At 44.7% G+C, this 13,735-nt stretch overlaps 1 protein-coding gene across 1 annotated transcript in view; it reads left to right on the top strand.

Annotated features, from left to right (window-relative positions):
- Window positions 1–5,033, top strand: part of LOC139259699 (glycophorin-C-like) — a 132,954-nt gene extending 127,921 nt beyond the window's left edge. The window contains exon 4 of the mRNA XM_070875274.1: window positions 2,274–5,033. Within this exon, the coding sequence (XP_070731375.1) occupies window positions 2,274–2,470 (197 nt within the window). The 3' untranslated portion in view covers window positions 2,471–5,033. The remainder of the gene's footprint in view (window positions 1–2,273) is intronic.
- Window positions 5,034–13,735: the final 8,702 nt, after the last annotated feature.

Here is a 13,735-nt window from a genome sequence, read left to right as displayed (position 1 = left end):
CCTCACAGAATTGCAACACAGAGGGAGGCCATTTGGCCCATTGTGCCTATGCCAGCTCTTTGAAAGAGCTGTCCAATTCGTTCCATCTCTTCCCCATAGCTCTGCAAATTCAAGTATTTAGAAACATAGGCCCCAAGTTTCCACATGATTTGCTCCTGATTTTTAGGAGCAACTGGTGGAGAACGGAGTATCTTAGAAATCGCAATTCTCCACATTTAAGTTTTCTGCAGTTCTAGTCATGTAGAACAGTTTCACTTTTGAACAGAATTTTTTTTTCAAAAGGGGGCGTGTCCGGCCACTGACGCCTGATTTGAAAGTTTCCACAGTGAAAACGTACTCCAAACTAACTTAGAATGGAGCAAGTGAAGATTTTTGTAGGCCTGAAAAAACCTTGTCTACACATTAAAAAATCAGGCGCAGGTTACAAATTAGGCGTCCGGAACGAGGTGGAGGGGAGGGGGGGAAGGGAAGTCATTACATTCTACAATAAATCCTTAGTTATACTTATACAAATATTATACAAATAATTCCAACCTGAATAAAAATTTATAAGCAAAGAAACGATTAAATAAACCATCTTCCTACCCGTCGGGCCCGTCGGGAAATGGCTGCCTCAACTTCTGAGGCTTCCTGCAGCCTTCTCACTGCTGCAAGAAGCCTCAGTGCTGATCATGGAAGGGCAATGTGGTTTGATTAATAAATGAAAAAAATTGAACAGCTACAAAGAACTACAAAAATGGCCGAGTGCCAATGTTTCCTTCACACTGCGCGTGCGCGAATGCTCCAACGCACACGCGCAGGGTTGCCGGCACGAAAAAAACTCATTTAAATGGTACCCACCCCCTCCTACTTACAATATCGGCACGAGTGGTAGGCTCCGCCCCCTGGGCGCCGCGCCAATCTGACATCGAGCTGCAAAGCGCTCGAGAATAGCGCGTTTTTTTTTCAGGCGCTGTTTGCGGCGCGAAAAACGGGCGCCCAGCTCGGAGGGGCGCCTGTTTTGCCGCATGTGGAAACTTGGGGCCATAGAAAATAGGTGCAGGAGTAGGCCATTTGGCCCTTCGAGCCTGCACCACCATTCAATAAGATCATGGCTGATCATTCACCTCAGTACCCCTTTCCTGCTTTCTCTTCATACCCCTTGATCCCTTTAGCCGTATGGGCCATATCTAACTCCCTCTTGAATATATCCAATGAACTGGCATCAACAACTCTCTGCGGTAGGGAATTCCACAGGTTAACAACTCTGAGTGAAGAAGTTTCTCCTCATCTCAGTCCTAAATGGCCTACCCCTTATCCTTAGACTGTGTCCCCTGGTTCTGGACTTCCCCAACATCGGGAACTTTTTTCCTGCATCTAACATGTCCAGTCCCGTCAGAATTTTATATTTCTATGAGATCTCCTCTCATCCTTCTAAACTCCAGTGAATACAGGCCCAGTCAATCCAGTCTCACCTCATGTCAGTCCAGCCATCCAATTCCCCTTTGAAAGTTATGCTGAATCTGGAGTATTGTGTCCAATTCTGGGCACCGCACTAGGAAGGATATGAAGGCCTCAGGAGAGGTGTAGAAAAGATTTATAAGAATGGTTCCAGGAATGAGAGACTTCAGTTATGTGGGTAGACCAGAGAAGCTGGGGTTGTTCTCCTTAGAGTAGAGAAGATTGAGTTGAGATTTGAGATTAGATAGAGATGCTCAAAATCATGAGGGGTCGAGTCAGAGTATATAGAGAGAAACTGTTCCCATTGGCAGAAGGGTCAAGAACCAGAGGACACAGATTTAAGATGATTGGCAGAAGAACCAAAGGCGATATGAGGAAAATGTTTTTACGTGGCGAGTGGTTAGGCTCTGGAATGCTCAGTCTGAAAGGGTGATGGAGGCAGACTCAATCATGGCTTTCAAAAGGGAATTGGATAAGTAGCTGAAGGAATAAATTTGCAGGGCTACGGGGAAAGGGCGGGAGAGTGGGACTAGCTGAAGTGCTTGCAAGGTGGCATGGGCTCAACGGGCCAAATGGTCGTCTCCTGTGCTGTAACCATTCTTTGATTGTATTCTAAGTTTCCACCAGCCTTTCAGGCAGTGCATTCCAGATCGCCACAATTGCGTAAAAAAGAAAAATCTCTCCCCTTTAGGTTATTTTGCTTGTTTTATGTGTTTTTCCAGCATTGTCTGATGAGCATGTATTATATTGCTCCTCTTCTGTGTTGACCCAGTTAAGAGGGTCCTGCTCTCAATGCTCTTGTCATTTCAACAAATTCTCCTCTTTACCAACAGGTGTCATCGCGGCGGTGATATTTGTGATTGTCTGCCTCCTTGTGGTTATGATCCGCTACCTGTACAGGCACAAAGGCACGTATCACACCAACGAGGCAAAGGGCACGGAATTTGCAGAGAACGCAGACGCGGCTTTGAAAAACGACCCCAACTTCCAAGATGCGGTGGACGAAAGCAAGAAGGAATACTTCATCTGACGACGGGCGCTCCTGTTAATTAGTGGCAGGTCGTTGACACTACAGCCAGGACTTGCTGTCTGCACTATGTGTTCACGACAGAACCTTCCCACCCCCCCACCCCACACACCCAGTGAGAAAACAGCAAGTGGACAAATGAATTCTTAACTCTCCTCTCTCTCTCTCTGGGAGAAAGTCATAACCTGGGCTCGCTCACTCTCTTTTCTAGCAAAACAATGCGCTCTCAGAAACTGCAGTTTTATACATGTCGTAAACTTTGTTTTCTATATTCCAAAGATAAGTACCACTATAAAGTGCCATACGGTGCCAGCGTACAGACATTATGCTGGTGGAACCCGTTACATTTAACAACCCGCTTTATGCTTCGGTGAGAAGAGCCGAAATATCCATATACAAAACCACGAACACAGTAACCTTTTCAGACCAGGCCTCAAGTTTTGTATCTGGAGCCACGTGCAATGTGTCCACCGTGCCTAACATTTTAAATGCCAACCTCAACAAATGCTTTTTTATTTTGTATGCCGCACTTTGACCAGGGGTATCCTAAACGATTGTATGGCCATGCATCTTTAAATAGTAAAAAAAAAATCATGTCCTCTGATGGCTTGGTGAGCGAATGCACTGCAGGCTGTGATACTGAGCATATACAGACCAGGCAGGATGGACTGAGGTCCGATCCCTGGTCTCCTGTTTTGAGTTAGTTGGAGCGGCACTGGGTGGTTACCTTCCCTTGGCCATTTGGCGATGGAGAGAGTGAGATCAGCCGCTCCCGGTTGACATCCACCGCCTCCCCCCCCACCTCCCCACTGCAGAAAGTGCACTTAGCTCGGTGTTTCAGTGAGGATACAACTTTAGGTCACTCCATGACGGCTTACGGGGTCTCAAGAGCCTGGCAGTCTCTGCCCCTGTAGCTGAAGAATAGCCATTTGAGCCAGATACAGCCAAGTTGACACTTGGGGCCAGCTCTACTGCAGCATGAATTTAACGCCATGAGGGGGGGATGGGCTGTCCCACCCTGGTAGTGTGGTTACGATGAAGTGTTTTTAACTATGGATACTAATATTGATCACTACTTTTAGTGTGGCAATCATTCACGACGATGTATGTCAATCTATAAGCATGTATCTTCATTTATTTTATGACGCGCAGCCTAGCTGTAATAGAATGGATCTGTTACTGAATATTTTAGACTCTGTTTGATGTGCACTGATTTTCTCCTTTTTTTTTTTCCCCCTGAGATATGCAAGAGTGTTACATTAGGAAAGTTAAGTGACCCAGTTTTCAGTCAATGTTTTTATCATCTTTTTTCAATATTGCACAATCGTGTTTTATCTCTTGGATTTCTTTTAGTGCTTTTAGCATTTTACTATGAGTCTTGTGCTGTTTCTTTCATGCATTATAAAAATATGAAGGATATTACATAATGGGATACACTTTCTGTTGCATTTGATATATAATTCCTCTTCCTCTACCCCTAGTTGGACTCTGGTTGGACATATTCCTGGAGGAATCATCATATGATCTGCCTCTGACCACTCCGTCCAATCAAACTGCCTCTTCCCCCCCCCTCACCTCCCAATATTTTTATAACTTAATAGACGTACGTTTTCAAAGATAATGATTCTCTAATTTTTCTCCCGGCAACAGTATCCGGGAGATTACTCGTTAAATACAGGAGATTCCAGAACAATGCTGGAGGGCTGGTCACCATACACTCCATACCCCACCCCCCTGCCGGCTTACATCCTCCTGTGTCATGCAGCAGTTACCCAGGGGGAAACTGGCATTTACTCTGTTCAAAGCCATTCTCTTCCACTCCCTTTCCTCCCCGAGAAAGCTCACTAGAAACCAAAAAGTCAGTGTGCCATCTCTGACTCAGGCCCACATCTGTATGCACTGGGGGTGGGGCAGTGTGGTGATTTTAACCCGACTCGCTCAGCAGCAACCTGGCGGATGGCCAGTTAAATTTTTCCCGGCTCTTACCTGTCCTAAAGCTGCCGTGATTGCCACATCTGCAATTTTAACCTGCTCTCCTGAACAGGCAGCAAGGACACGCGCCCGGAGCCAACAGGGTCCTTCTTTACATGTGCATGTTGCGGCCTGATGACCTCATTGAGACCCGACTGTAATTCTAACTCTGGCCCGAGCGGTGAATCCACCTAGAGTTAAAATCTGGGCTCAGCAAGGTTAAACCCTTGGCGGCGGGTTTTGAATTTTTTTTTAATGTTTACCAACAAATACTTCCTGTCGGGAGTAAAGTTGCCTCTTTGCCCTTTTCTCTCTCACACTAAAGATAAAAAAAAACTGTCTGCTCCTGGCTGTACACCTATGAGCATGTGCAGGAGAGGCGGTGTGCATATTAATACTAAACATACACATGAATTTTCTCTTGACCACTAGAAATGAGCCCTGTGGCCATCGCTGAGCTGCATATGTACTGAACAGTAATAATGTTATAATGAGATGTTGGAAGCAATGGCGAAGTAATACACATTTATGGAACCTGTGTAACTCCAACTGGAATTGATTTATATAAAACAATAAAACTTCTCTTCTAAATAAACCTGGATTTGGCCTGATCATTGTGGATCTGGATATTAGTGGCAAATAAAAATATAGCCCCCATGCCCACGACCGATTTCTCCTCAAAATATTGTTGGTCCTCGTGTAGAAAGAGAGAGAGTTTGCCGTTATATAGCGCCTTTCATTACCCCAAAGCGCTTTTTCAGCCAATGAAATATTTTTCAAATAACGTCGTCCTCCCAAACATGCTACACTTATCATGTCATATCTCAAGTTACTCATATATTGTATCACAGCATATTTCCTGAAAGAAATTTATCTGAAGAGATCTTGTTAGAGCCTACAATTCCAGTTAGGCAACTGAGATAATGTTACCTCTGTGATTGTACTGTAGAAAATGCAGCAGATAATTTGCACATAGCCAAGTCCCACAAGCAGCAATGTGATAATGACCACACAATATATTTTAGTGGTGCCGGTTGAGGAACAAATGTTCGCCAGGGCTCCGGGAGAAGTCCTCCGATCTTTGAAATATTGCCGTGGGATCTTTTCCGTCCACCTCTGCAGGCAGCAGGGGCTTCGGTTTAGCGTCTCATCTGACAGTGCAGCGCTCCCTCAGTGCTATATTGCAGTGTCAGCACAGATGTTGCGCTCAAGTCTCTGGAGCGGGACTTGAACATCGATCAATCTTCTAACTCCGAGCGGAGAGTGCTACCCACAGCTGACACAGTTGAGCTTTCAATTTCGGTATCAGTAATGTTAAATAAGAATATAAGAGATAGGAGCAGGAGTAGGCCATATGGCCCCTCGAGCCTGCTAAGCCATTTAATACGATCATGGCTGATCCGATCATGGGCTCGGGTCCACTTCCCTGCCCGCTCCCCATAACCCCTTATTCCCTTATCATTTAAGAAACTGTCTATTTCTGTCTTAAAGGTATTCAATGTCCTCTCTTCCACAGCTCTCTAAGGCAGCAAATTCCACAGATCTACAACCCTCAGTGAAGAAATTTCTCCTCATCTCAGTTTTATATGGACGGCCCCTTATTCTAGAGTAGAGGCCCAACCTACTCAACCTTTCCTCATAAATCAACCCCCTCATCTCCAGAATCAACCTTGTGAACCTTCTCTGAGCTGTTGCCTCCAAAGCAAGTATATTCTTTTGTAAATATGGAAACCAAAACTGCACGCAGTATTCTAGGTGTGACCTCACCAATACCCTGTACAACTGTAGCAAGACTTCCCTGCTTTTTTATACTCCATCCCCTTTGCAATAAAGGCCAAGATTCCATTGGCCTTCCTGATCACTTGCTGTACCTGCACACTAACCTTTTGTGTTTCTGGCAAAAGTACCCCCAGGTCCAGCTGTACTGCAGCACTCAGCAATCTTTCTCCATTTACATGCATGCCCTCTATTTTGCTCATTCTTTTTTGGTTCTCAGACTTCTCAAATCTATATAATAGGCTGTTTCACTGAGGATTTTTCTTAAGTGAGTCTGGAATCCTGGGCTTGACTTTCCCAATAACATGCTCTAGTTATTAATCCGATTTTACACCCAATAGAATTGCAACATTGTATAAATACTTTGCCAACACTGGAAAGATGGGACAGGGAGGATTCCAGGATTTGAAGTGGGTAGAAGAGGGGTCATTACCTAGAGCAAAAAAAAATTGTTTGTTGTGGGGGGGGGGGGGGGGGCGAGGAAAGAGGGGTGCGATAACTATGTGTTCTCATTTCTTCCCTATGCTACCACAGTTAAATCTATATCCCAATGATTCAAGACTGGAGTAGAGAATGCATGGTGGTCACTTGGAACAGGTGAATAGCAGAGGCTGAGGAATCAAATATAATCATTACAGACTTTCTGAGGCTCTGTTTGATTGGGCCACAAGATCTTTGGAATTGCTAGACAAATAAAGACCAAGGTCAATCTAGTTCGCATTCTACCAACTTGGTAGTCACATGATGCAACGATAATGGGGCTGTTGACAAATCATGGCAATCAATCTCTATCAATTAGTCTACCTCAGGCACTGACATGAGGTGAGGAAGCTCCCAGTGGGGCAAAGCTTTGGGTTCCTTAATGTCCAAAGTCCCCATTTTCCTCCCAAGCGTGCTACACTTACCACATGCCAGGTTCTCAAATTTCTCATATATTGTATCACGGAATATTTTCTGAAAGAAATCTATCTGAAGAGATCTTGTTGGAGCTGACATTTCCAGTTTGTAACGAAGGTCGTGTTACCTCTGTGGTCAGTGGAGAAATATTTTGTTACCCAGAGCTTCAGTTACGATCAATGATGGTGAGCAGCACCCACCACATCCTTGGAATGTAGGGTATGTTGGACAGGTGTCTGGCCGTTAGTTACCAAGCCAGCTCAGCAATGTTCAAGTAACAGCTGGCCAATGCTGAGACCTTCCTGCTCCTCCGCTAAGTTAGTGCTGTAATTTGGTAGAATTCAGAAAGCTGGGCTAAAGGTAGTTCAGGTTTCCTATGCTATTTTAATCCCTCCATGCCTCGCCTCTCCTTTTCACTGTAATCTCCTCCAACCCCACAACCCTCCAAGATATCTGCGCTCCTCAAATTCTGCCCTCTTGAGCATCCCTGATTATAATCGCTCAACCATTGGTGGCCGTGCCTTCTGTTGCCTAGACCCCAAGCTCTGGAACTCCCTCCCTAAACCTCCTCTGCCTCTCCACCTCTCTTCTCCTTCAAGACGCTCCTTAAAACCTACCTTTTTGACCAAGCTTTTGGTCACCTGCTGTAATTTCCTCTCATCAGGCTCAGTGTCAAATTTAATATTTTTGTCTTGCAACACTCTTGTGAAGCGCCTTGGGATGTTTTACTATGTTAAAGGCACCATAGTTGGGCATAGCTGGGGCATGTACAGTGCAAAGTTCATTGAAGTAGTATTGAGTCAGGCCAAAATTGATCCAAAAATATGAATCGAGGATCATTTTCTTCTTTGTATTTGGCCCTTTGCATGTGGATCAGGATTCCTTGAAATCCAAAAACCTGGTCCATTATCGGCAGCATCTCCTAAATCACACTTCCAGTTGAGACAACTCCCAATCCTATTTACTTGGCCTGCAATAGCACAGCAATTGAGTCAGTCCATCTCATCCTACTGGAATACCATTTTTTTTTCTAAAGCAAATGGATACCTGTAGATTTAGCATTCGCGCTGATTAGAAGCAACTTTCGTGGAGCAGTGTATGTGGGCTCCTCTCATCAACTTGCACTGAAGGGGTGGCGTGTGCTGGCTGACACACTGCAGCAGGTTTCAGGATGGCTCAGGGACCGAGGGAGAGGGCGCACAGGTTCTGGGATGTGGCACTGGAGGTCCTGATGGAGGAGGTCCAGAAGAGGAGTGATATCCCAAACCCGTAGGGAGGAGGGTGTCCATCTCGCCCGCCCGTCCCCCTCTCCTGTAGCAGCTGATGCTGCTCTGCCTGGCTTCATATCCTCCTCCTGTTCCTCCTGCAGACCTCACAGAATTTCTGAAATAAATAAGAACATAAGAAATAGGAGTAGGCCATATGGCCCCTCTGCCATTTAATATGATTATGACTGATCCGATCACTGACTCGGGTCCACTTCCCTGCCCGCTCTCCATAATCCCTTATTGGTTAAGAAGCTATCTATCTCAAATTTATTCAATGACCCAGCTTTCACAGCTCTCTGAGGCAGCAAATTCCACAGACTTACAACCGTCTGAGAGAAGAAATTCCTCCTCATCTCAGTTTTAAATGGGTGGCCCCTTATTCTAAGATTATGCCTCCGAGTTCTAGTCTCCCTGATCAATGGAAACATCCTCTCTGCATCCACCTTGTCAAGCCCTCTCAATCTTATATGTTTCGATATTAATGAATTTTTGATAAGGGAATAAAGGGTTATGGGGAGCGGGCAGGGAAGTAGAGCTGAGTCCATGATTAGATCAGCCATGATCTTATTGAATGGCGGAGCATGCTCGGGGGGGGCCAGGTGGCTACCCCTGCTCCTATATCTTATGTTCTTGAGTGTCATAGAGAGTCACTCAATGTATTTGAGAGGTCCTCTTCACAGCTCCAGCAGCAAGTGAGCACTAAAAGGTGATAAATGTTTAAGTAGCGCTCCAAATCCTTAGCATGACATGTTTATTACCAATCAGCTGGTCACTGTTAGAAGAAGGTTGTTAGGTCAAGCACTATCCATCAAAATGCCATGAAGCCTCATTAATGAGGGCAATCAGCCCCTTAATGATCCTCAGGGCAGCCGTTCCTAGCACAAGCTTCAACTGCTAAACCAGTTAAAGACCCCATCTTGGCCACCTCGGAGGCTCCTCAGTGCCTGAATGAGCCATTGAAAAGTGCCCTAAGGATCTATTTCTGCTGACTAGGAACTATATGTTATGTGGATCTTGCAAGGAGTCAGGAATCAGACTATATCCACTTAAAAACCAAAGAACCTACACTAAATAATCAGAGAGCAAGAGATAGTCACTAATCAATCAAATAAGGAATTCAGGAGAAAATTCTTTATCCAGGGAGTGGTTAGAATGTGGAACTCGCTAGAACAGGGAGTGGTTTAGGGAACTAGCATTGATGCATTTAAGGGGTAGAAAGATAAGTAAATCAGGGAGAAAGGAATATAAAGGTATGTTTTCCATATCAATATGTTGAGGAATCAACTGGGGAAATAGGCTATTTTAGACCTGGCATCTGTGCAATTCTCTGCCTCAGAGAGCTGTGGAAGCTGGGACATTGAATGAATATAAGACAGAAATAGACAGTTTCTTAAGGGGATAAGGAGTTATGGGGAGCGGGCCGGGAGTTTGTAAGAATAAAAGTGTTTATTAATGATTAAAATTGATTCTGTGTATGTATAATTGTTAATACTGTAGGTTATACGGAAAGGCCTGTTTGTGTTGAAACAAAATGAAAGTCCGCAGGTTGCTAACATGGGCTGAGTTTTGAAAGAAACAAAATAGAAGCCCACAGAGCTGTCGCATGGGTTTTGTGTATTGGAAAGCAATTTAAACTAATCAAGAGATGGCTGAGCCAGGCCAGACAACCACATGTGTGAGGAGAGCCAATAAGGAACTGCCCTGGAACCAAGGTCCAATCCTGAGGCTTTCGGAGCGACAATGGTTTTGAGAGGTTTAAAGAACGCAGCCAAAGAATTTTCTCTCTCTCCTGAACCAGCCAGCCAAAGGGAAGTAACGTATATCACTCTTTATTATAACCTCATTGTACCTGTTGTAACTAAGACGGATGTGCGTGTGTGTGTGTGTGTGTGTGTGTGTGTGTGTTTTTAATAAACAGTTCCCATTGTTTTAAAAGAATTGTCTCACTATCAAATTTAATGCCAGAGATTTATAAATCTTACAATTGGTGGAGAATGTGGGCAACTGGCGAGACAGCTTTTTGATGATTCTTTTAAACGATTGGAAATCTCGCGAATTGCGATTCTAATCTATGTTGCAAAGTATAAGCTTGAAACGAATAAAGGGATCTAGAGAAATTGCATCTTAAGGAGCGGTCATCTCGATAGTTGTAACTGTTTTACTGGGGGGGGGGGTCGTAACTGTTTAATTGGGGAACCACCAGTAGTTATATTCAAAAGACACAGGATGAAGGGATCGGTCATAGTCAGAAAGCCAACAATAAAAAGAAATATTGAGCTAGTTTATCAGGAGAAGTTGTCCAAAAAGTTCCTGATGCAAGACATAGAAGAGTTAAAGGCACAGACACAGCACATCCACAAGGGTCAACCTGCATCCTTCGGGGAGATGGTGAAACTTATCCATGAGAGAATAGATAAGGGAAAGCTAAGGCCAAACAGTCTCGTGGCACTCAGCGCATTTTATTGTGCCGAGAGAGATGAGGAATTAATGAGACAGGACGCCAAAGTGATACAAGATTTGAAAGAATTGCAAGTAAAAGCGATTCAACTAAAAGAAAGAGAGAGTGAAGGTATAAAACAACAAAAGGAAGAAGGCCTCCAACTTGTGAAGCAGTTAAAGGAGGAAGAAATACAGCATCTAAGACAAGAAATTGGTCAATTAAACCACAGTATTAAGCAATTAGAAAGAGGAGCTGAACAGGCAGCTTCATTGCTACAACAACAACGTCTCTCAAACTTAAATGCCACAGCAGCCGTTGTTGAAGCAAATGAAAACAAATTAGAGTTAAAAGAATATAAATTGGAAAACTTGAGGCTCCAGCAAGAGATAGAAGATGCTCGGGGGGCATTCACGGAAGTAATTAAGAAACCATATAGGGAGGCACGTCACTCCCAGTGCCAACTAGAAATAGCAAGGCTAAAAATTAAGTTAGGGGAGCAGCAGGCCCTGGTATCCGCAGTAACACGGGGAGCCATAACAGAGACAGCAGAAAGGGACGAGAGGGAGACAGATTGGGAAGAGGAAGGAAGTCAGTATAATCCCCAGGAGAGTGGTGTAGAATGGGATACCTTGGAGACACAAGAGCCAATCGTAGCTGTAGTAACCACTTCTTTACGACGTAATACACGCGGTCACGTCTCCAGTAACCATACCGACTCACGGCCCATATCTGGTGCTGATGCCATGGCGTGTAGTCGCAAGTTGGGGCCCATTAATGATGGGGATGACGCACTGGAAGTTAATAGGAGGTAGGCAAATTTCAGGAGGGGTCACCCCGAGTTGGAAGAGAGAGACTTAACACGAGTCCTCCTCTTGGCCTGCTCCACTTCCCTAAAAGATAATCTGCCAGTAGCAGTCCTCCAGGATGCCGCAGCGGCCGATGAACTCATGACCAAGATCCTAAACCATTTAGGGACCCAAAACTTGAACTTAGTAGCTCTGCTTAATCAGACCAAGCAGCGCCCAGAAGAGACCCCTAGAGCCTTCAGTAATCGCCTGTACGATATCTACCAGCGTACCCAGAACCAGGCACCCACAAATGTTACAGTAGGAAAGAATCAGGAACAATTTAAATTGATGTTCCTGACCCAACTCCACCCTTTAGTTAAAACCACCCTGGGAATAGCCGTGAGGTGCACCAATCAGTGGACAGATATAGAGACCAGCGCTCAAAGAGCCTGGGAGATGGTAAAAGACCAGTTAAAGGGAAGTTAAAATAAACATAGAAAATAGGTGCAGGAGGAGGCCATTCAGCCCTTCGAGCCTGCACCACCATTCAATAAGATCATGGCTGATCATACCCCTTTTCTGCTTTCTCTCCATACGCCTTTATCCCTTTAGCCATAAGAGCCATATCCAACACCCTCTTGAATATATCTAATGAACTGGAATCAACAACTCTCTGCGGGAGAGAATTCCACAGGTTAACAACTCTGAGTGAAGAAGTTTCTCCTCATCTCGGTCCTAAATGGCTTACCTCTTATCCTTAGACTGTGACCACTGGTTCTGGACTTCCCCAATATTCCTGCATCTAACCTGTTCAGTCCCGTCAGAATTTTATATGTTTCTATGAGATCCCCTCTCATTCTTCTAAACTCCAGTGAATACAGGCCCAATCTATCCAGTCTCTCATCATATGTCAGTCGGGCCATCCCAGGAATCAGTCTGGTGAATCTTCACTGCACTCCCTCAATTGCAGGAACATCCTTCCTCAGATTAGGGGACCAAAACTGAACACAATATTCCAGGTGAGGCCTCACCAAGGCCCTGTACAGCTGCAGCAAGACCACCCTGCTGCTATACTCAAATCCCCTAGCTATGAAGGCCAACATGCCATTTGCCTTCTTCACTACCTACTGCAGCTGCATGCCAACCTTCAATGACTGATGTACCATGACACCCAGGTCGCGTTGCACCTCCGCTTTTCCTAATCTGCAGCCATTCTGATAATATACTGCCTTCATGTTTTTGACATCAAAGTGGATAACCTGACATTTATCCACATTATACAGCATCTGCCATGCATTTGCCCACTCACCTAACCTGTCCAAGTCACCCTACAGCCTCTTAGCATCCTCCTCACAGCCCACACCGCCATCCAGCTTGTGTCATCTGCAAGCTTGGAGTTATTACTCTCAATTCCTTCATCTAAATCATTGATGTATATTGTGAATAGCTGGTGTTCCAGCACAGAGCCCTGCAGCACCCTGCTAGTCACGATCTGCCATTCTGAAAAGGACCCGTTTATCCCAACTCTCTGCTTCCTGTCTGCCAACCAGTTCTCTATCCACGTCAATACATTACCCCCAATACCATGTGCTTTAATTTTGCACACCGATCTCTTGTGTGGGAGCTTGTCAAAAGATTTTTGAAAGTCCAAATACACCACATCCACTGGTTCTCCCTTGTCCACTCTACTAGTTACATCCTCAAAAAATTCTAGAAGATTTGTCAAGCATGATTTCCCTTTCATAAATCCATGGTGACTTGGACCGATCCTGTCACTGCTTTCCAAATGCACTGCTATTTCATCTTTAATAATTGATAAAATTTTCCCCACTACTGATGTCAGGCTAACTGGTCTATAATTCCCCATTTTATATCTCCTTCTTTTCTTAAAAAGTGGTGTTACATTAGCTACCCTCTAGTCCATAGGAACTGATCCAGAGTCGATAGACTGTTGGAAAATGATCACCAATGCATCCACTATTTCTAGGACCACTTCCTTAATACTCTGGGATTCAGACTATCAGGCCCTGGGGATTTATTGGCCTTCAATCCCATCAATTTCTCTAACACAATTTCCTGACACATAAGGATTTCCTTCAGTTCCTCCTTCTCGCAAGACCCTCGGTCC

Source organism: Pristiophorus japonicus, chromosome 3 (genome assembly GCF_044704955.1).
Source record: "Pristiophorus japonicus isolate sPriJap1 chromosome 3, sPriJap1.hap1, whole genome shotgun sequence".
In the NCBI taxonomy this organism is placed as follows: domain Eukaryota; kingdom Metazoa; phylum Chordata; class Chondrichthyes; family Pristiophoridae; genus Pristiophorus; species Pristiophorus japonicus.
Note: the sequence above shows the minus strand (reverse complement) of the source record. Positions and strands in the feature narration are given on the sequence as shown.